The sequence below is a fragment of the Triticum urartu genome, chromosome 4 (assembly GCF_003073215.2).
Source record: "Triticum urartu cultivar G1812 chromosome 4, Tu2.1, whole genome shotgun sequence".
In the NCBI taxonomy this organism is placed as follows: domain Eukaryota; kingdom Viridiplantae; phylum Streptophyta; class Magnoliopsida; order Poales; family Poaceae; genus Triticum; species Triticum urartu.
Genome location: NC_053025.1, coordinates 281,044,341 through 281,067,170, shown reverse-complemented (window position 1 = coordinate 281,067,170; position 22,830 = coordinate 281,044,341). Strand labels below are relative to the sequence as shown.

The 22,830-nt window shown below is 45.9% G+C and overlaps 2 protein-coding genes across 2 annotated transcripts in view; both read right to left on the bottom strand.

Annotated features, from left to right (window-relative positions):
- LOC125551484 (protein HUA2-LIKE 2-like) overlaps positions 1-22,830 on the bottom strand; it is a 31,269-nt gene that overhangs the window by 7,132 nt on the left and 1,307 nt on the right. Inside the window, 2 exon segments of the mRNA XM_048714742.1 lie at positions 1,276-3,225; positions 20,459-20,535. Coding sequence (XP_048570699.1) covers positions 1,276-3,225; positions 20,459-20,535 — 2,027 coding nt within the window.
- On the bottom strand, positions 15,648-20,531 carry LOC125551485. The gene is made up of 2 exons (XM_048714743.1): positions 16,354-20,531; positions 15,648-16,078 (listed from the first exon to the last, which is right to left on the bottom strand). Exons 1-2 carry the CDS (start codon positions 17,516-17,518, stop codon positions 16,032-16,034), a joined length of 1,212 nt encoding a protein of 403 aa, XP_048570700.1. The 5' UTR covers positions 17,519-20,531; the 3' UTR covers positions 15,648-16,031.

The window sequence follows — 22,830 nt, the reverse complement described above, 5'->3', positions numbered from 1 at the left end:
TACCAGGGTTATGTGACACACAATTGTTGCCATTGGATTCATATTCAAAAGCACCTTATGTTTGCTAATTTTACAACTGCTCATAAAATATTATGCAGGCAACTTACAGCAAAATATTGAGCTTGGACAGTCAAAATACGCCTCATATTTCTGAATCAGAGGGAGTACCACAATTCTCATTATTAAGAAAGGATTGTGCAGGATAAATGAAATATCCCTCAAAAAGTCAACAGAGCATCCAGCCATCCACATATATGCAACATGGACGAATTTATCATATATGACCAAATAAACTATAATTAGATAATTCCGAATATCCAACTCATAAAGCATCAAATTTGCATAGAAAATTTGGAGCATCCAGCTCAAAAATATAAATAAGAAATACAGAAGTAATAAGTATATCGTCGGTAAGTGCAACCAAAATGCTAGTCATATCACTTACCCAAGCAATTTAGTATCCAGAGGCAGAGCATCTACATGGATGGAAACATATTACACTGTGGATTAATGAAATTTGGAAGAAAATTTAATTTGGAATATAATACGGAAGGCAACATTAAGTGAGAATTAACGCTCATCTCCACCAATTTTTCTAAGTTTCAAGCAGGGCAAGATCTCAGATTATGCCAGCATAAACTCCTGTTGTACTAGCAATATATAAAAGCCACAACTGAAGCCGTGCCATCATTGCATGAGAAAAATGTCTAGCATGTCTGTTGTACAATTAATGCACCGTGTACCATGTCAGCTATCACGGCTTTAGTTAGTTAGCAATAACTACACGAGGGTGTAGTTTGCCATTCCTTCCTGTAAAACCACCAGAGATTGCCCTCATAGCACATACCCGAATCTCAGGATTGAACAGATGGTGGATGAAGATAGCCCACCAGGGATAGCACATATTATCCTTGACGCCAACAGATTGTGTATTATTATAGATATGCCTAATATGGATGAATTGCATATTTCAAGCCATACCACCCTTCTTTTAAATAGGTCATGTAATCAATGTCTATCCAAACATACAGCTTCAATAGTATATTTCAGATGAAACAACTATGCATTACATGGTAACATCATTCTACACAAGTAAAAAACAATTGTAACACAAAATCCACCAAAACATGACCATAAAAGAAATTGCAGGTGCTGTAAAATTGTTGGAGAAAGATGGCCGACATGAAGTCATGAAGATATGGAACATATCAGTGTACACAAATAATTGTGCATACAAAAGCAAAGATTTACTTTGACATGAAAGATAGAGCTTACACTTCAGATGTTCGGGTATCTGCATCAGACTGTATACTAGAAGACTTGGTAGCCAATGAAGAGGAGCTTGTGGTATCACAAATATTGATTGCTGATGCTAAAACAGTATCACCACGTGATACTGAATCACTGTTCACATTATTATCAGAGAGAAGAAACTTTGGCCCGTCAACTGGCTCACCGCATCTGTCATCACTCCTGTTAACATCAAAAGCAGGGCAGCCGATTGGTTTTGTATCACTACTGTAGCTGATTAGCTTGGAGACATCATTATAGCTAGGTTTCCGAGAAGATGATAACCGATCATGTACAGCTATGGTCTGTGTCACATCAAGGGCAGGCTCATTCAGTTTCATGGAAACAACTACATTTTTATTCTGTAAAATTGATCCTGAGGTGTGTGTTTGGCCTGTTGAGCTATGCATTAATTGCATGCCTGATGATCCAAGGCTTTCAATTATTCCAGATCTGCTAGGGCTTGTGACTACTGTGTCTGCCGATTTACTAGAATGGCTGTTTTCTGCAGACACACAACCATTTAGAATCAACTGCTTTGATCCTCTCTCTTCAGGAAGACTACTAATAGTTTCCGCAACATTAGCAGACATAGCTTCTAAAGCACGATGGAGGCGTTTTGATGGTGGCAAAGCAGCTTCCACATCCAATGTTAAACCCCTTGGTTGGTATTCTTTATTCTTCCAGACAGAGTGACCATCCCCTAGCAGGACAGGTATGTTTAATATGGATGACTGGTCAGCTGAAGAAGCATTGCTAATATGCATAACAGAGTGGTCAGCAGGTGCAGCAAGCCCTGATCTATTATTAGGGACATCAATCTGGCCAACTGTCTTTGGTGAAGCCACTGACTGAGGCCTTCCCATTCGAACCCTTGCTCTTTTGACCAACGGCAAGTGTTCATCTCCGTCTGACTTATTAAATTCATTCTTTGAATTTGGAGAATCTGTGAGTCTTCCACTCAACTCAACCTCGAATTCCTCGTCCTTATTGGTTGTCATACAATCTGTAGCATGAGGAACCCAGTTTCTATTTGGCTTCCTTTTTCTCTTGAAAATTACTGTTGACTTCATGGGAAAACTTGACGCACCATTTGATTTTAATTCTATCGCTGAAGCTCCATTTTGAGATGCTTCACTGTCACAGGTATTATCTACCTTAGCAGTAGAAGACAAATTTTTATTGCAGTCACTAGCCCCAGGAGTTCCAGGTTGATTGAAGGTGCCTACACTTGAATGCACACAAACCTCATCCAGCATAGAAAGGGTGCCTGAGTTCGCTTTGTCATGCTCTGGGTATTTAAGAACAGTCAAATCTTCCTTATTGTCATCAGAAACCAAATCAACAGAAGCCAAACTGGTTTCACCCAAAAGCTTACAAGAACCCTGAACTTTTCTGTTTACAACACTCGATGAACTTCTCGACATCCGCAAAGCTAGAGCCCTACTCCGTGTGTAGCAGTTCTGAGAGTATGCATCCCTTAGCTTTTTTTTCGAAAATGAACTAGCAGACAAAGGGATATTCCTCATCTCGTCAAGCATGGATATGTTTTCTGTGGGCCCGTCAGGAGCAGAATTTACAACGCATCGCTCACTCCCGACTAAAGTGACAGAAGGCGCATCAGCAGTGACCAAGCCGCGATCTCTTGCAGTGACTGAATGGTCTTCTAATTTTTTATCACTACACATGTTAGAGCTCTTAGCTAGATCTTTCGTATCCAATCTGCTATTACTATCACCAAGATTTTCTTCACCTGGTTTCACTTCATCGGCAGTAAGATCAAGCTTGTTATTATCTTTCTTCAAAGAATCGTAAACATCAATTATCTCACCAACTGCTCTTACAAAATCAGCCCCTTTGCCATGTCGCTTAGCAAGTAAAGACCTCCTTTTCTCCTCAGTGAACGCCTCCAGTTCTGCATAGTTGCAGAAAGCACTACAGTAGAAAGAACGAGCGGTCAGACATGAAAAGAGAAAACAGGTGTCATGTCTTAGTTATGGTAATTCAGTTCCCTAACACATGTTCTCTGCACACCTTGCCCTGCTGGGTCAAAACTCAATGCAAAAGGACCCCCTCATAACTGTTACATGTGACAAACAGTATTGTCCTATATAGTAAGCTTTAAGTAAAAGACTTGGTATGTTACTGAAGCTGCCTTCAGTACTGCATTTCCCATTTTTGTAATTATGCTGCAATTAAACCCATTAAGGGGGAAAAACTGGGCAGGCAGTGGGTTATGCCATGTGGCACTCGCTGGTTGGCTGAGGTGAGGAAAAAAATTAGGATGGAGAAGAGGGTTTTTTTTATAATGATTTTTTTAGATGGAGGTGAGGGAAGGTTTTTTTTTATGGACATGAGCGCTTTTTGTTAGATGGAGGTGAAGACCCACGTGGGGAGCGGAAACGAGCGCACAGCTTCATCTCAGGAGGAGCGCAATGGTGCGCCCCAACCACTAGTTCTCCAGCATACTGGGTTAATTGTATGAAAGCTACCTGCTTCGCATCTCACTTCATCTAGTGACACTTACCAAGAGTATATTCCAACACACAAAAGGTGCCTTCGGTATAAAGGTATTATCTAAACCTTGCTCTATGTTTATCACTATTTTATTATAGTAATATTCTATCAACATCCTTTGCACTAGATATTTTGTTTTAATTTTTTGATGTAATATTGTTACTTTTGATGACAAATCTGTAATATTATTTCTATGCGTCAGTCTAAGTATTACATATTAGCGTCTAAACGATATGTTCAAAGTTTTGACTGTGCATATTCTAATATGGCACCTATTTTGTAGTTACTGGTACACAACATCTATCATCACATTTAGAAGTCATATGTTACGCACAACTCGTTTGTTTCAAAATACTGAGAGATTGAAATTAACTTCAAAGAAATCTATTATGTGCAATTGGGCCCTCTACTCCCACATGTGACAAACCAACACATGTCAGACTCCATTCTGTCAGAGAAGATCACGGCGCTCTCCAAGTTGAGCACGCCGACCGAGCTAAGGACGTTCAAAAGCTGGCCGGCTGTGTCGCCTCTCTGAGCCGATTTATATTCCGGATCAGAGAGAAGGCGCTCCCTCTGTACCGGCTCCTGAAGAAAACAAAGGTGTTCGTCTAGACCGATGAGGCAAAAGCAGCCCCTGGAAGAGATCAAGCAATTGCCAGTGACCAACCCAACCCTCGCAGCACCCCGGGACGGTGAGCAGATGTTGTTGTACATATAAGCCACCAACCAGGTGGTGATTGCAGTAAGTGCATTCATGGTGGTTGAATGCAAGGAGGATGGTCATGCTTATAAAGTCCAGCGGCCAGTTTACTACGTTTCCAAGGTGCTTTCTCCATGCAAAATCCGATACCCACATTATCAGAAGATTACTTTCGCCGTGTTCATGGCATCCCGGAAACTGCAGCATTATTTTCAGACTTGCCCCATTACGATGGTAAGCCAAGTACCCATGTCCAAAATCATCAGTAATATCAAGGATGCGGCCGGACGAATTGCCAAATGGGCCCTGGAACTGCTGCCTTCTGAAAGCAAGTAGCAGTCACCGCCCTGGAACTGCTGCCTGCATCCTCTTGTGTCCGGCTTCGGAGGTGCCGCTGATACCGACGCCAGGGCCACCTCGCCGCTCCGCATCCTCCTTCATCGGTGCCTCGCTCGTGAGTACCATCTAGATCACCAACTTTTACGGTTGCACATCCAACCACCGAGTGTCCAGCACGAAGGATCGGTCTGCGGTTTCGTTGTTTGCGTCGTCATCGTTGATGTCAGGAGGGAGAAGGCTGGCAGGGACGGTGGGCTTGGAAGAGAGCTCCATGAGGAGTGGGAACAGCCGCGGCCTCAGGGCAGCTGCGGTAGACAGGGAGACAGCAGGGCTGCCCCATCTCCCAGAAGCAGTTGGCATAGGACACGCCGAACTCGTTGGGCAGAACACAGCGGCAACCCACTCGGCCTTGTGGCAGCGGTAGGAGTGGGCGAACAGTAGGACGCGATCGAGATGGATTTGTTTTTTTAAAATGGTGTGCTACACCAGGGGTAAAATAGTCTTTTCACATTGCACTTAACACCGTTAGAGGCAAAAATGGACAGAAGCGTCCATAATGAACAGAAGTTACATTTTGTATAAAATAGGGAAGAAATAAAAAATTTAGGCCAAACAGGGAGAGCACATTTTAAGAAAGGGACAATTAAGGAATTATTCTACTCCTAAAGGTCAAGGAGCGGGTTATTCCCTTGGCTTGTACACCAATGTATTATTGGTTGTAGAACTCCATATGACAATTTCAACTGAACATGTTGGTAGTTGCGTAGAAAGAGACTATTACACCCTTGGAGCCCCCGTGTCGCTCCCAATGGCGAAACCCTAGCCACCAGCAAGCCCCCTTCCTTCCCCTCCCTCCCCTCGCCACCGCCGGAGGATGCCGGTGTGCTTGCGCGCTGGAGCGGCGGGAGCGCGCGGTGGCGGCTGTCTGCACGCAGGGGAGGTCGAGATGGCGTGGAACGCATGGACGGGGGCGCTGCTATGGCAGCGGCTGGTGACTGCAATGAGCGGCAGAGTTGTGGCCGCGGGATCGCCCTGGTCCGTGACAACGACTCTGCCCCCACCCACCCTTCTCCCTCCTCCCACCCGCCGTCGATGGATGTCGCTGAGCTGGTGAGCGCGCGCGCAGCAACCCTGACGGTTGCTGCTATGTTGTGCCCTGACAGATCCTGGCGACAAAGGCTGCGGGCCGAGCGCGGCGGCAGCGCGTTGCAGGTTACTATTGTCGCCAGCTAGACGCACTCCCGGCGGTGGCCGGCCTGCTGGCGCTACGCTGGCAGGTGCCCACTCCTGCGACATCAACATTCCTAGGCTTCCCCCCTACATGTGTGTCAGTCTTTTCCAATGCTCTTCCCCATGTCCGGTCTGCCACTGCATCTGAGGTCTTTGCTCACGAGTCAAGGCGAAATCCCCGCGTGGCGGCGACGACCGAGGGTGCCATCACCTCCTTTGAGGCGTTGGCATGATCCTAACCGGACCTCCTTGAGCACCGGAAGAAATACCAGCGTCTCAACGTCGTTCCCCTCTTGAAGGCTCTACTTTGGCTGCAGGTGGAGTACTTGATGCGGCAGATGGTGTGTAACACCCACAATGCGGCTATATCTCCCACGTGTCGAGACACGACTTAGAGGCATAACTGTATGATGGTTTAGTCGCAAGTTGGGTAATCTTCACACAATCCCATGTGCTGAATAAGAAAGGGATAAAGAGTTGGCTTACAATCGCCACTTGACACAAATAACAAGTTAAACATACATCATCCAGAATACAATCAAGGTCCGACTACGAAACCAAAATAAAAAAAGACAACCCCAAATGCTAGATCCCCGATCGTCCCAACTGGGCTCCACTACTGATCAACCGGAAAAGACACAAAACAATAAACAAGATCTTCATCGAGCTCCCACCTGAGCTCGGTGGTGTCACCTGCACTGGTATCATCGGCACCTGCAACTGTTTGGAAGTATCCGTGAGTCACGAGGACTCAGCAATCTCACACCCGCGAGATCAAGACTATTTAAGCTTATGGGTAGCATAAGGTAATGAGGTGGAGCTGCAGCAAGCACTAAGCAAATATGGTGGCTAACATACGCAAATAAGAGCGAGAAGAGAAGCAACGCAACGGTCGTGAAGCTAAAAGTGATCAAGAAGTGATCCTGAAACTACTTACGCACAACCAAAACACAAGAACCGTGTTCACTTCCCGGACTTCATCAAAAAGAGACCATCACGGTTACACACACAATTGATGCATTTTAATTAAGTTAAGTGTCAAGTTCTCTACAACTGAACATTAACAAATTCTCATCTGTCACATAACCGCAAGCACGGCTTTTGAAAGTTTAAACCCTGCAGGGGTGTCCCAACTTAGCTCATCACAAGCTCTTCCGGTCAACGAAGGATATTCCTTCTCCCGGGAAGACCCGATCAGGCTCGGAATCCCGGTTACAAGACTTTTCAACAATGATAAAACAAGACCAGCAAAGCCGCCCGATGTGCCGACAAATCCCGATAGGAGCTGCACATATCTCGTTCTCAGAGCACACCGGATAGGTCAAGCTACGAGTAAAACCAGCCCTCAAGTTGCCCCGAGATGGCCTCGCAGGTTGCCCAGTTCGGACCAACACTTAGAGAAGCACTGGCCCGGGGGGTTAAAATAAAAATGACCCTCGGGCTCCGGAAACCCAAGGGAAAAAGGCTTAGGTTGTTAGGCAAATGTAAAACCAAGGTTGGGCCTTGCTGGAGGAGTTTTATTCAAAGCAAACTGTCAAGGGTTCCCATAACACCCAAGCGCGCAAGGAACGCAAAATTAAGGAACATAACACCGGTATGACGGAAACTAGAGCGGCAAAAGTGGAACAAAACACCAGGCATAAGGCCAAGCCTTCCACCCTTTACCAAGTATATAGATGCATTAATTAAAATAAGAGATATTGTGATATCCCAACATATCCATGTTCCAACATGAAACAAACTTCAACTTTACCTGCAACTAGCAACGCTATAAGAGGGGCCAAGCAAAAGCGGTAACATAGCCAAACAACGGTTTGCTAGAATGGTTGAAAAAGGTTAGAGGCTATCATGCAATTTGAGAGGCTGGAAAAACAAGTGATAGGTAGCACGACATAGCGGTAGAGCGAACAACTAGCAAGCAAAGATAGAAATAGACTTTAAACTTTATTTGAATGTAACAAGGCAAAAAGAGCAATAGTGAAGAAGAAGAGTACGAGAATATTCCTTCTGAAATATAATTTTCTTAAGAAAATAATTTCTAAGGCTTTCCATTTCTAACTAAGGCCACGCGACTAGGTCGACATCACCAAACATATACAACAACTATATAATCAAACAAAAGCAAGTATTCTATAAGACAACTAAACCAACATTACAAACCATTCTAGTCAAGCAACGAAACATCATACAACAATATGAAATGAAATGATCTTAGTCTAGTCCTAAAATATTATTAAAAGGAAATAGAATCAACTGCATTATATCAAACTAATTCATTTGTCAAACAATTAACAACAACTACACAACACATTGAACAAATGGATGAACAACTATCTTAGACATGATATGGTTAAGAGTAATTATCAACCACAAATAAATACTAGGATGAATACAAATATTCATAATGGTTAACAACAACCAAAGTATAAACATCAAACGCAATTACTATAGTGAGCATTGCTATAACAAGAGCCAATCCAATACTATGGTCAAAACTAAATAAACAACTAAATCAAGACACATCTTCACACAAGGCATGTGAGTATAGAATCACTAGAGGTCTCAACGAATAACACATGCATCAACAAACGAGTGATCATGATAAGATACTAAAGTAGGACATGGTCTTATTACTAAAGAACGACTAATACCAATAACCACTAACGGTAATAATATCACCACAACACAACTCAACTAACATGAAAGGTAAACTAGTCTAAGCATGTGATGGACTATTGCAAGACATATACAAAACTCATAATAGTAACGTGAGACAAGTCAATCATATAAGAGCAACACAAGTACAATGATAACACATGGAACACCATAAGACATGAAAGATCACTTGCATAAACGACATCTAGATATACAACAATGTTATAACTAGGTACAAATGTATAACGCTATGTAAGAATGATCATCACACAAGATGCCAAATTATGATACTAATATAATACAACTCGCAACAATGAGATAACTTAGTTGATATCAACTAACATGAACATCAAGAATGGCAAGAGCACACAACCTTACATACTAGTTATCTCATATAAGCACATGGACATAGTTATGTCCTATAAGGACATGGACATGTCATACTAAGCATTTAGGCAAGTTAGACAACCAGATCATGACATCAAGCAATGTACTATACTAGAATGAGTGAAAATGACATGCACTTCTATTTATTACAATCTATAGTTGTAAAGACATAGATACTCCACTAGGCATGATCTAATACATGAACTGCTACATACATGCTATACAATCTAGTTATGCAGTCACATCATCATGCGGGGTATTGATGAAGCATCAAACTTAAGTCATATGAGATCATACACTGGAAACATGTATCTCTAACAGGCAAAGGCTAACCATATGTGTGATCATAAAGTACAAACTAACACTCATATAACACATGTAAAGCATCCAATGGAACACACACGACCTTGAGAAAGTGCTAAAAAATATGTCAAGCAATTCATCATGCATAACTACTGCCTAGTTAAGTACATGGATAATTACTAAGAAGTAACAAACTAAGTTCTATGCCACGAGCACAAATGCTATGTAGCACTAAGACCTAAATCATGACATAAAGGAACCAACCATGTAATCTAGGATGGCGACATGTACGAAAATAGAGGAACAACTACACAAAATGTGTTATGCCACAGAAAACTATAATGGAATTGTTCTAAAGTAACATAGCACTTTATTTAACATCTATAACCTAGCATAAAGAAAACTATGCAAGAACACACATGACAAATACCTAAACAACTATCATAGGCATGTCATGATTTCAAACCAATAAAACAACGTGTGACATGAATAGAAATGAACATGTGAACCATATCTAAGATATATCAATGCTAAGCAACAATTAAAATTAATCAAGACATGAAGTAATTAATGATTCAATGAACAAAGCAAAGCCTAGAATAATCCTATAGAATTTAAGCATGGCGAACATTCAACAAAAATTGTACACATGCATAAGATAGCGCTACATGCTATGCAACAATATCACATGAGACAATTTAGAAATATATAACAAGTAAAAGAGATCCTTACAATAAATCTAGTCAGTCACATCTAACATCTAAAATTATGAAATAATTATGAGCGACTCCTAGGCATGTCATGAACATATAAAAAAATATCAAACCAACACAAAAGTTCACTGATCAACTACCACACATAATAATAATTTGCCGAAACTTGTACATAGTAATATCATACGACTACATACCCCACGAAAGAAATATCACATAACTATAATCGGTAAAATAAATAAATCAAGCAATCATATATATACGAGACACACAAATTATGAGATAGCTAGCACACACACTCCTACACGTATCAAGAACACAAGAAAACAATATATTAATAAATAGTCCGATAAACAACCAAAATCCATAATAAAACTTGATTAACCAAAGTAACCTAACTCCACTACGGGATTGCTACAGCCATATAAAACGTTTCTTCTACTGGGGAGATCAAACGATGAACAAAAACGATGAAAATGTGACCATGACCTACGGTTTATGCGACAGATAGCATCAACGCACCCAACGATAAAAATAGGAGGAACTATGATGTCTAGGAGATAAATTGAATGATGTTTTGAAGTCGCACAAAAGGAATTGGATAGTTGCTCACCGAGTTTGACAGAACGACGCGAAGAACTCGACGAACAGTGTTGGTGGACATGCAAAATTGTTCGCGTCTGGTCGACGGAACGCGTTCTTTCTTCTCTGAATGGATTCGTGGTGTGGAGAGGAACCTTGGGGCGCAAGGGTGCTGATGGAGATGGTCTACGCCACCGGGAACGAGCGCCGGCATCCATGGAGCAGCAGCAGTTCGGAGAGAGTTTTGGAGAGATTGAGGAAGGGAGAAGGGAGGAGTTGATATGGGTCAGCAAGAGGAGCAAGGGGCACACATATATATACTCACGGATTTAAGAACGCTTGAGAATCAGGAGTGCTAGTGCATGTACGTTTCAGCTTCACTATTGCTCTTCTGTAGATTGAAACGTACAGAGGGAGAGAAGAGGAGGCGCTCGCTTGGCTGGGTATTGGCTCAGTTTGGCTTTGGTCCAAGTGGGAGAGAAAGAAGAAAGGAAAAGTTGGCCGTTGGCCCATTCAGGTGTGAGAAAAATATAGGTGGGCTTGACACAGGGAAGAGAGAGGAAAGACATACTGTCCACAGGAATTTGGTATAAAGTTTGAGAGAGGGAAACAAATTGATTTTCCTAAGAGGAAAATCTAGTAATGAAAAAGAAGCTCAAACAAAATATCACGAACTTAGAAATCAAAGAAAACACAGACTTGCATATTTAAATATGCTTAAGACCAAAATAAAACCCAACTAAAAGAAACAACAAAACTCAAATTTAATTTAAGTTGGTATTAGTTCAAATTAAATCCTCCAAATTATAAAAGTCCAATTTAAGCTTCGATACCAAACGAAAATTTTCTCGCCCTGATTTTTGGAAAACTTTTTCTTAAACATTTCAAGAATCGGGATGTTACAGATATCGAGGGTATGGTCATCTTGCCTGAGATCCCGCAAGAAAGAAGAACGAGTCCAAGAAACTCCGGAACGAAACCGAAACTAACAAGAGAAGCAACCCGGAAAGAAGCAAGCAACATAGTAAACAACCAACACATAAACATGGCATGATGCACAACCAAGTATGATGCATGTCCGGTTTAAAATGCAAGGCATGGCAAAGTGCACAAACAATACTACAAATTAAGTGGAGCTCAATATGCAACGAGTTGCATATTGACGAAACACCACATTCAATCATTTAGTTCACTCTCGTTTATGTACCCAACAATATTAAATGTTATTAAACATGACAAGAGGTGAAGCATATGAAAACTACCTATCTAGGTAAGTTTAAATGAGGCCGGAACAACAAACAACAAGTCCGGAGAATCCCCATATGCATATTTTAAGGTTGGTACTGTTCTGCCCTATACACAATTTTAGAGTTGTTAAACATGCAAGAAGAGTGCACCATGTTAAACTAGACATTTTTCTACCCCATTTACATATAAAGATTATTAAGTTTTGGAGCTACGATTATTTAGTTATGAAATAAAACATTTTAACATGGCATGGCAACGCAATATAACCAAATGAGATAAGCATGGTGCAAGAAGCAAAGATATGACAAAGCACTCAACATGATCATGGTATCAACATAGAGGAATAAAATATGCAAAATAATTATGATAATGCAACAAACAAAATAAACACACAACAACAACTAAAATAAAGGAAGGCATCTGGAGCGTCGGTCTTGGGACGTCACATGGTGGCTGATGATGCATCGCTCTGGCGTAGACTGCTACAAAGGGAGCAGGTCGCAACGTATGCTACTGTCAGCACTCCCCCAACGAATGCTACACCAGTCCCTTTCGGGCACTGCCTTTCACCCGCCAACTCTAGGCACATGGGTGCGAGGAACGTTGGCCTAGGCAGCAAGGTTTCTGAGTCGCCTAGCCAAGTCGAGTCGCCATGCCTCCGACTAGTGGCTCGCTGCGATTAGTCTGCGACTCGTCGTGATTAATCGCCCCAAGTCGCCCCAGGTGTTAAGAGGAGGAGGAGGAGGGGGGAAGAGGAGGAGGAGGGGGGAAGAGGTGTTGTTGCAGGCGGAGGAGGGGGAAGGCAGCTGCTTGGAGTATAATTCAGCTTGGAGAAGGCAGCAGCAGCTCGTAGGAGCAATGGAGGCGGCGATTCTGATGTGGAATGGGAGCACGCGTCTTGCTCCTCTGTTTCGTGCTAGAGAGCTGGCCCAATAGGCCCATTATGTAACCCTTGTTAGGAATATGCAACTTGTATTCCCATGAGGCCATAGGCCGATATATATACATGTACAGGTGTGGAACATATGCAGGAAACCCCTTATACAACGGGATAAATACAAAGGGGTACATGACTTATATTATAACTCTAACACCCCCCCTCAAACTCATGGTGGATGAACAACACTGAGTTTGGAGAGATAAAAGCCATGTTGTGCTCTAGTCTGGGCCTTTGTCAGGAAATCCGCCAACTGTAACTCGGAAGGCACATACTGAAGAGCAATAACCTGATCCTGCACAGCAGCGCGCACATAGAAAGCATCAACACCAATATGCTTGGTGAGCTCATGCTTCACAGGATCGCGTGCAATGCTGATAGCACCTGTACTGTCAGATAAAAGCAGAGTCGGTGTAGTGACAGAAACACCAAAATCCTGAAGTAACCACCGTAACCAAGTCACCTCTGCCGTCAAAAGAGCCATTGCTCGCAACTCAGCCTCGGCACTCGAACGGGAAACTGCAAGCTGTTTCTTCGTCTTCCAGGCAATGAGAGAACCACCAAGAAAAACACAGTAAGCAGAAAGTGAACGGCGATCGGAAGGATCACTAGCCCACGTAGCATCCGAATAGGCCTGGAGCTGTAAAGAACTGGAGCGAGGAAAGAAGAGACGGTGAGAGATCGTGCCTCGAAGATATCGAAGAACACGAAGGAGATGACTATAGTGAACCGAGGTGGGGACAGAGACAAACTGACTCAGAATATGAACCAGATAAGAGATGTCCGGACGAGTGACAGCAAGATAGACAAGACTGCCAACAAGATGACGATAACGCGTCGGGTCAGGGAGAGGATCACCATCAGTAGCACGAAGGTGAACATTGAGCTCCATAGGAGTCTCAACAATGCGCTCGTCAGTAAGAGCAGCACGAGCAAGAAGATCCTGGATATACTTTTCCTGGGATATAAAAAAGCCATCAGAGGTAGAAGAGACTTCAATCCCAAGAAAATAGCGAAGAGGTCCAAGATCAGACATAAGAAACTGCTCACTAAGACGGGCCTTTACAAAGGCAATATACTCGGGGTCATCCCCCGTGATGATCATGTCATCAACATAAAGAAGAAGAAGAGTCCGACCACGAGGAGAAAGGTGAATAAACAATGCTGGATCATGAGCACTAGCTAAAAAACCAGCAGCAGTGATCACAGAGGCAAAGCGCTCAAACCAGGCGCGGGGGGCTTGCTTAAGGCCATAGAGAGAGCGACGAAGACGACATACCATGCCATCAGGAACAGAATACCCAGGTGGTGGCTGCATGTACACCTCCTCACGTAGCTCACCATTAAGAAAGGCATTCTTAACATCAAGCTGAGATATAGACCAGTGGCGTGCAGAGGCAACGGCAAGAAGTGTACGAACAGTGGTCATATGAGCCACAGGAGAAAAAGTCTCGTCATAATCACGACCATGCTCCTGCTGAAAACCACGAGCCACAAGACGAGCTTTGTGACGCTCAAGAGAACCATCGGAGCGAGTCTTAACCTTGTAGACCCACTTACAAGTGATCGGACGGACTCCGGGAGGAAGAGAAACAAGATCCCAGGTACCAGTGCGTTCAAGAGCAGCAATCTCCTCTGCCATCGCAAACTGCCATTCAGGATGAACAACAGCCTGACGGTAAGAAGTCGGCTCAAGAACAGCAGCACCAGCGGTGGGAAATCCAAAGCGATCAACAGGCGGACGAGGACGAGAACGCAAGCCATAAGTAGGCTGAGAGGAAGATGACGACCCATCTACAGAGGCATCGACTGGTCGTGGACGACGAGTGTAATGCTGAGGAAAAGATGGAATAATAGAAGGAGGAATCGGCAAGGTAGAATCAGGGGTGGCGACGAAAAAGTCACCGGAGATGAAGGTGTAGAATCCGGTGACAGGCTGGGAGAGGAGACCGGGGAGGAAGTCACTGGAGATGAAGGTGGAGAACCCGGTGACATGCTAGGCGAGGAGACCGGGGAGGATGGTGGCTGCAAATCAACTAGATGTGGAGAAGGAGAGAAAGTGGAACGGAGAGGTACAGTCTCGGCGGGGGTGAGAGGTGAGTCAGGAAAAGTGAGGAAAGAGATATCCTGCACTGAGAAAGTCGAGGAAGATGGGCGTGGGTAGAAGGGACGAGACTCTTCAAAAGTCACATCTCGAGAGATACGCATCCGACGACCAATAGGATCCCAACAACGATAGCCCTTATGCTCATCACTGTAGCCTAAGAAGACACACTCAACAGATTGAGCGGTCAGTTTGGTGCGTTCGCGAGGGACAAGAAGAACATAGCAAACACAACCAAACAAGCGAAGCATCGAATAATCGGGAGAACGATCAAAAAGTCGCTCGAAAGGAACACCACCCTGTAGAGCAGCGGAAGGCTGTATATTGATAAGATAGGTGGATGTGGAGACGGCCTCAGCCCAAAAATGAGGCGGGAGAGAGGCAGCAATCATCAATGCACGAGCCGTCTCAAGAAGATGTCGATGCTTTCGCTCAGCCACACCATTCTGAGCATGAGCACCAGGACAAGAGAATTGAGAGAGAGTCCCGTGCTCAGCAAGAACACCACGCAACATCTTAGAGATATACTCGCCAGCGGAGTCAGCACGAAAAACACGAATGGGTGAAGAGAACTGAGTATGAACCATGGCAGCAAAACGCTGATAAATAGACAACACCTCAGAACGAGAAGTCATGAAATAAAGCCATGTGTAACGAGAGAAATCATCTATGAAAATAATATAGTATTTATGACCACCTTTCGAAGCGAAAGGGGCCGGACCCCATACATCAGAATGGACTAAATCGAAAGGACGCTTAGACACTGACTCACTATGTGAATATGGTAACTGAATCTGCTTGCCAAGACGACAACCCTGACACTCTAAAGAGACATCTCCTGAGACAGACCCCAGAAGACCTTGACGAACTAAAGAAGACAACCGAGAACCACACAGATGACCAAGTCGATGATGCCACTGCTGGAAGGAACCAGTGACAGAGGCGACAGAAGCGGAAGAACTGGCGATGGTGGTGGCAGCAGAAGGAACATGAAGCCAGTCCAACTCCCAAAGACCCTGAGAATCACGGCGGCGAGGGCCAGCCCCAACCAGAGTGTGCGTGTGACGGTCCTGGACAGAACAAGAGTCAACGTCAAGGATGACGCAACAACCAGAATCCGTAAGTTGACCAGCAGAAAACAAATTCATGGTAAGTCGAGGAACATGAGCAACATCAGGAACAGAATAAGGAGTAGTAAGATTGCCTCTACTAGCAACAGAAAGTGGAGTACCATCAGCAGTGAAGACATGAATAGGAGAAGCCAGTGATCGAAGAGAGGACAAAGTGGAAGAATGAGAAGACATATGAAAAGAAGCTCCAGAGTCCAGAACCCATGGGGATGTACCTGACTGTGTAGAGGGTGATTGCTCAGTGCGGGAAGCATCAGTCACAGAACCGGCAGTACCCGTCGAGGAAGAACCTGAAGCCGCGAGCAGACGCTTAAGTCTCAGAATATCCTGCTCAGTCAAAGCAATGGCTGAAGCTGTCGAGGTAGATGACGAAGTCCCTGAAGATGATGATCGAGCCTTGCGCATGTGTTTCTTCTTCGTGTAGCACTGAGACTCAAGATGACCATCACTGTTGCAATAGGCGCAATGTGGACGGGGGCGACCTGAGCCTCCAGAAGTAGTGGGCAAGAGCGGCGGAGCACTCGAGCGAGAAGGGGTCGGTGGAGCAAGTGGCGTAGGAACACGAGTAGCGAGCACAGAGGGAACCGCCAGCAAACCAGCACCACGTAAGCGAGTCTCCTCAGCACGAATCTCAGAAAGCGCCTCCATGAGAGAAATACGGCCACGAGCAAACAACTGAGCACGCCGGGGCTCAAACTCCTGACGGAGCCGAGACAAGAACTCATAGACGCGATGAAACTCTAAATTGGCCTGGACAGCCTGGCAACAGGGGCAGGTACGACACCCAGCACTACGGAGAGAATCAAGCTGGCGCCAGATAGCAGAACTCTGTGCATAGAAGTCATCAACAGTAGAGTCACCCTGCTGAAGAGCATGCTCCTGACGGCTCACAGAGAGGTATAAGGCATCACCAGAGGGCTGATAGCGCTCACGAAGACGGGTCCACATCTCAAAGACAGTAGAAAGACCCAGAAATTCAGAAGCAAACTGAGGCAGAACACTAGCAGTGAGAACAGCTGCAGCACGAGCATCATCATCAAGCCACTGGGTGTAAACAGACAGAGCACCATGATACGTCTGAAGAGCCTCCTCATAAGCCAAAACCCTCTCATCATAAGCACGATCAGCAGCCTCATCAGCAACCTTAGCCGCATCCTTAGCGGCCTGATTAGCATCCGTAGGAAGAACCGATGGAGTTGGCGGAGTGGGGGCCACCGGAGGAACTGGACGTGGCGGACAGCAGACCTCGCCAGAAAGAACACCCCAAAGACGGATGCCACGCATGTGAATGCGCATGAAGCCAGTGAACTCGGTGTAGTTAGTACCATCAAAGATCACCGGACAGCGAGGGACAGCAACATAGCCCGATGCAGCAGACATTTTTTTTAGATCCGACGAGAGCGACCAGATCGGGATCAGGCGCTGGCTGGGGACGGATCGAGCGGAAGATAGGGACGGGCCGGCAGCAGGAGATCGAAGCGGGATCAGGCGCTGGCGATCGGGATCAGGCGCTGGCGATCGGGATTAATCGGATCGGGATCAGGCGCTGGCAATCGGGATCAGGCGCTGGCGATCGGGATCGGATCGGGACGGGCCTGTAGCAGCGGAAGCCGGCTGGAGATCGGGGGCACCTACTGGACGAGCCCCCTGGGACGATCTGACGGGTGGCTGGGCGACTCTGAGCAAGACGGGCCGGCAGCGGGAGCCCTGCGAGCGGCCAGCTGGAGAGGAGATCGGAGGCGCCTGCGGGACGAGCCCCCTGCTTCGATCGAGCAGACGGAGAGGAGATCGAGCGAGGGTAGAGATCGATTGCTTCGATCGAATAGACGGATCAAACGCACGAGTTGCAGCGTGCAAAAAAATTGACCTAGCTCTAATACCATGTTAGGAATATGCAACTTGTATTCCCATGAGGCCATAGGCCGATATATATATACATGTACAGTGTGGAACATATGCAGGAAACCCCTTATACAACGGGATAAATACAAAGGAGTACATGACTTATATTATAACTCTAACAACCCTAGCTTCCAGATAAAAATCCCAACCGTCCATATGCTCTAATCTGAACCGTGCATCTGCTCCCATGTGCCTTTCTCCTTCGTCTCTTCCGTGCTTCTCCTCGTACATGCGGCGCACTCTCCAGCTTCGTCTCCTCCTCCCCTCCCTCGAACTCTGGCCTCCTCACCTTCCCAGTCTTCCCTCCCTTGGCCTTGCTGAAGCAAGCCGCCCTGCTCTGAGGTCCTAGTCGCCCGACTAGTCGTCGACTAATCGTCGACTAGCCTACCAGTCGCGCGACTCGCTCCTCAAGCCAAGTCGCCTGCGCAAGCCAACCTCGCTCCAACGACTTGGCGATTAGTCGGCGATTAGTCTGCGATTAGTCGGCGACTCAAAAACCTTGCTAGGCAGTCCTGGAGCTGCAATCATCCCTGGAGCGGTGATGCTGCCCCGTTGCTCCGAGTCTCGGCGCCTCACCATTTTTGGCTGGAGGCAAGGCTGGGCGAGGCCTAATGTTGCTGCGTGTCTGTAGTTGAGGGCACCTCCTTACCTAGTTGTAGTCGCTTGGCGAGGACGGTCCGGTGTGTGAGTGCGCGCGTGTCCCTCCTTTCTGGAGGTTGTACCCCCGATATCTTCCGGTTCAATATAATGAAACACAAATTCTTTTGCGTTTTCTCGAAACAAATTGAACATGTTGGTAGTGCGAGCGACAGAGAGAGTAGTGCCAGAAACTAATTGTACTTTTCTCAATGCTCAATATAACTCCAATATTTTCAAGAGATTGGCCTAAATGTGTAGTTTGATTTCTCTTACCCATGGCATATAATTTTTCCATGGTGCCAAATAGGGAAGAAATATATTTTTTAGGCCAACAGAGAAGCACATTTTAAGAAAGGGAGAAATAAGGAATTATTCTACTCCTAAAGGTCGAGGAGCAGGTTCTTCCCCTGGCTTGTACACCATTGTATTATTGGTTGTCAAAAACTCCATATGATAACTTGAACTGAACATGTTGATAGTGTGACTTTCTCAGACACTAGAACAAAGAGAGGACTGTGCCGGAAACTAATTGTGCTTTTCTCAATGCTCAGTATAACTCCAATTTTTTCAAGAGATTGGCCTAAGGGTGTGTTCGGATGTCCTCCTGCCCCACGCTTCACAAAAAGCTGGAGCGGAGCTGAGCCGAACGAAAAATCTCGAAGAAGCTAGCTTCGAGAAGCACAGCCGGAGTCCAATGTAAAAACAAAAAGCACCAAAATCACAGCTCCAGGATAGACCAGGAAAACGAGAAGTGAGGAGTTCGGCATAATTACAAGGGGATGCCACCGCCAAGTCGAAAAAACGATTCGCACGGCTCAGCCCCGACGCCTGTTCCCCTCTCTCCCTCGACATCTCTTCTGCTCGTGACCTACCCAGCGCCGCCGGTCGCCGCCGCCACGCCCGATTCCACCCCTTCGTCGGCCGGCGAGCCTCTCCGCCAGTAGATCCGACCATTCCAGCCCCGTTCCCGCCGGATCCCGTCCCGAATGAGCACTTTCCAGCGCCGCCAGCCAGGAGCAGCAACCCCACCGGCAGGAGACGCCCACCTTGACGCCATTGATGCCGGTGCTCACCATGTCTTCCTTTGAGCCAGCCTCCTCGCCCTCGCCCCCTCGCCCCAACCCAAGGTGAGCTCGCCTTTGCATCTTCCCTATGGCTGGTGATGGTATTGTACAAGTGCTGGGAGAAGCTGTCAAGCGTGCAGAACGCGTCGGAATTGCCAGGTGAAGTGAGAAGCTAGCTCTAGAAGCTGGATTTGTGAAGTTTTAAGAAGCTAGATAGATTCCGAACACGCCCTAAATGTGTAGTTTGATTTCTCTTACCCATGGCATGTAATTTTTCCAGTTAAGTGGATTGTCCAGAGTTAACAACCTTAAGTTTATCCTATATATATTTGTTGAACTAAGAAATAGGCACGTGCAAATTACAGAAAGAAATAAAATAACAGGTTTTGACAACCAGATGTTAATCCATGCTAAAGTATCTATCTAATCTGCAACTTATAGCTGGATAAACAACATTATTTACTCAGGAAAGTAAAGTGGTGCGCAAATAGTAAGTAGGCACTGACATAATAACCCAAGAAAACATACTTACAAAGATATGCAACATTCTTTTTTACCATAACAAGTACTCCATATATAACCAATTGTCCAATTATAAAGACAAAGCAGATGAGCCATAGAAAAACTTCAACGCACACTAAACAGATGGAGGTAGATACAAGCAGCTTCTGAACTCCATACAAAAATGAAAGGTTTCATTCAAAACAGAACTTACATCTGTTTAGTTCCATAGAAGTAGACCAGACGCTTATTTTTAACAGAAGGTAGACCCCATTGCTCTGGTTCACTTATCTGCAAAGCATGCAAATAGCAAATTCAAATAAAATAAACTGAAACACAAGGAAAATAATTTATGTCAAACTTTCTCCCTCACAGAAATAGTCTAACATCAGCAAAGGAACAAATTAGCACATTCTGCAGTTAACTTAATAACTCCTTGGTAAATACAGCCACACAGCGATTAAGGAAGTATGCAGGACAGTGAAAAAAGGCGCGAGGGGACAACAAAATGCCTAGCGCTTAATCGTGCTAGGCGTTCGCTTAGGCGAGATAAGCACTATGCAGTGGGAAGACACACAATTAGCGCCTAGAGCTTTCTTTATCATTTATGCAGGATGTCTATGACAGTTTCGAGTTCAACTGAACATATAGAATAGTTACTAAGAGCATCTACAGCCAGAGCCCTCATATCGTCCCCAAACATCCGGGCATCCGGGCAACCTGCCCGATCACTGCCCAGAGAGCAAATTGCCACCCAACTGGACCTCGCATAGTCAGCCCAAACGTGTGGGCTTACCGGCACTCCCCAAACATAGCCCGTATCTGGGGCGTACTGGACGCGTCCGCCACGTCGATCCGGCCTACGATAGCCCACCCCGCCCCCACCAATACCCCACCCGGACCAAACTCTAGTCAAAGTCCTCACTCTTCTTGACTGCTCCGTCTACACTGCCCCGTCTCCTCCCCTCCTCGTACTCTCTCCTTCACCATGGCAGCAGATCCGGCAGCGAATCCGAGACAATCAATTGTGCGGCACTCGTCAAGAAGGATTCCAGCTCGTCCTCTCCAGACGACGAGGAGCTCGCATTCCGCATTGCCCTCCGCCGGTCACTGATGGATAGGAGCAGGAGCTCAAGCTCCACAGCCTCCTCGATGGCCCGGAGGGGCAGCTGCGGCTCCGCGTCAGCCTGCGACCGCATGTTGCAGTTTTCGCCAGGCAGCTGGCAACCGATGGCACCCAGCACCTCCAGCCACTACTCTCGGGCGGCGCTGAGTGCTTGTCCCCAGCATCGCCGAACCAATGGTCGCGGCTGCCCGAGTCAAAGGCGTGGGCCTATCGCCATCCAAGGCAGAGGGCGGCGCAGACCGCCTCCAGCCGGTCCAGCTGCGGATCTTACAATTCCGCGCCAGAGCCGCTTTTGCCCGCCACCAACGATGACGAGATCATCCATCGACGTCATCCTCCGGTCCTTTCACCTCAGCGGAGACGGACGCCCGTCGCTGCCGCCGCAAAAAATGCGACGGCACTCCGCATCATAATCAAGGAGTCCAAGCACCTCGCAAGGCAAAAGGCGGCTGCCGTGAAGAAAGCCGCCCGTCTCGCGAGGGCACGCCCGCGCCGCCCGGCGTCTGGCTGGGATCCGCTCATCCTCCTCCGACAACAGAACTACCAACGACGATACCGCCCCTTCAGCCGCCGGCGCCTACACCGAGGACTACCCATCACTCCGAAGACCCCAAGAGGAAGCGGCCGGCAAGGAAGTGGTGAAGTCTCGCGGCCTCTTCCTCCACAAGTATCTATCTATCTTTTATCGTAACTAGGTGATGAACACTCTGTCTGGTTGTATCTATGTGATGATGAAACTTGCTATCCCCCAATATATGTTTGCTATTGCTATGTTCAAATTGCATCTATGTAAATGCGGAACACGTTGCATGGGTTGTATGGCTTTGGGGGCGGACGGACATTTGAGGAGGACGGCTACGGATGTGGAGATATGGGGGGTGACCGGCCACTGTCCACAGACACACTCGGGCGCGTCCGCGGACATATAGGGTGCCAAATTTGGCAATCGTGGTTGTAGATGCTCTAAGCATCTCAGCAAACGAATAGCTTAACCAAGTATGCAGCATGCAGCGAGTGTGATACTAACATTAGAAGTTTTCACTTTCGAGAATACTTGTGCAGCGAGTGTAACTATTGAAAACAACGTTGAGAAGGAAATTTGTTGAGTCATGCAAACATTAGCCAATGATGAGAATCAAATGCAGAAGGTTTATGAAGTAAACTGCCAACCATGAAACACCAATATACAGTTTGATTTTTTTAGCTCTAAGCCAAACCACTTATAACAAAAATAACATATGCATCACGCACTTATTACAGCTCAATGAATTCGCCCTATAGTGAGTCGTATTACAATTCACTGGCCGTCGTTTTACAACGTCGTGACTGGGAAAACCCTGGCGTTACCCAACTTAATCGCCTTGCAGCACATCCCCCTTTCGATTAATCCAATGAGCAAAAAAGTTCAAGGGCCAACACAAGGACGGGTCATAGCTTAGGTACTTATTATCCCTGTCTCT

Excerpts from the sequence above, each read along its gene's own strand:
- LOC125551485 (XM_048714743.1), bottom strand. The coding sequence starts at position 17,518 with ATGTCTGCTGCATCGGGCTATGTTGCTGTCCCTCGCTGTCCGGTGATC. Across the intron at positions 16,079-16,353 it reads ATCACCCTCTACACAGTCAG|GACCGTCACACGCACACTCT; the intron begins GTACATCCCCAT and ends TGTTCTGTCCAG.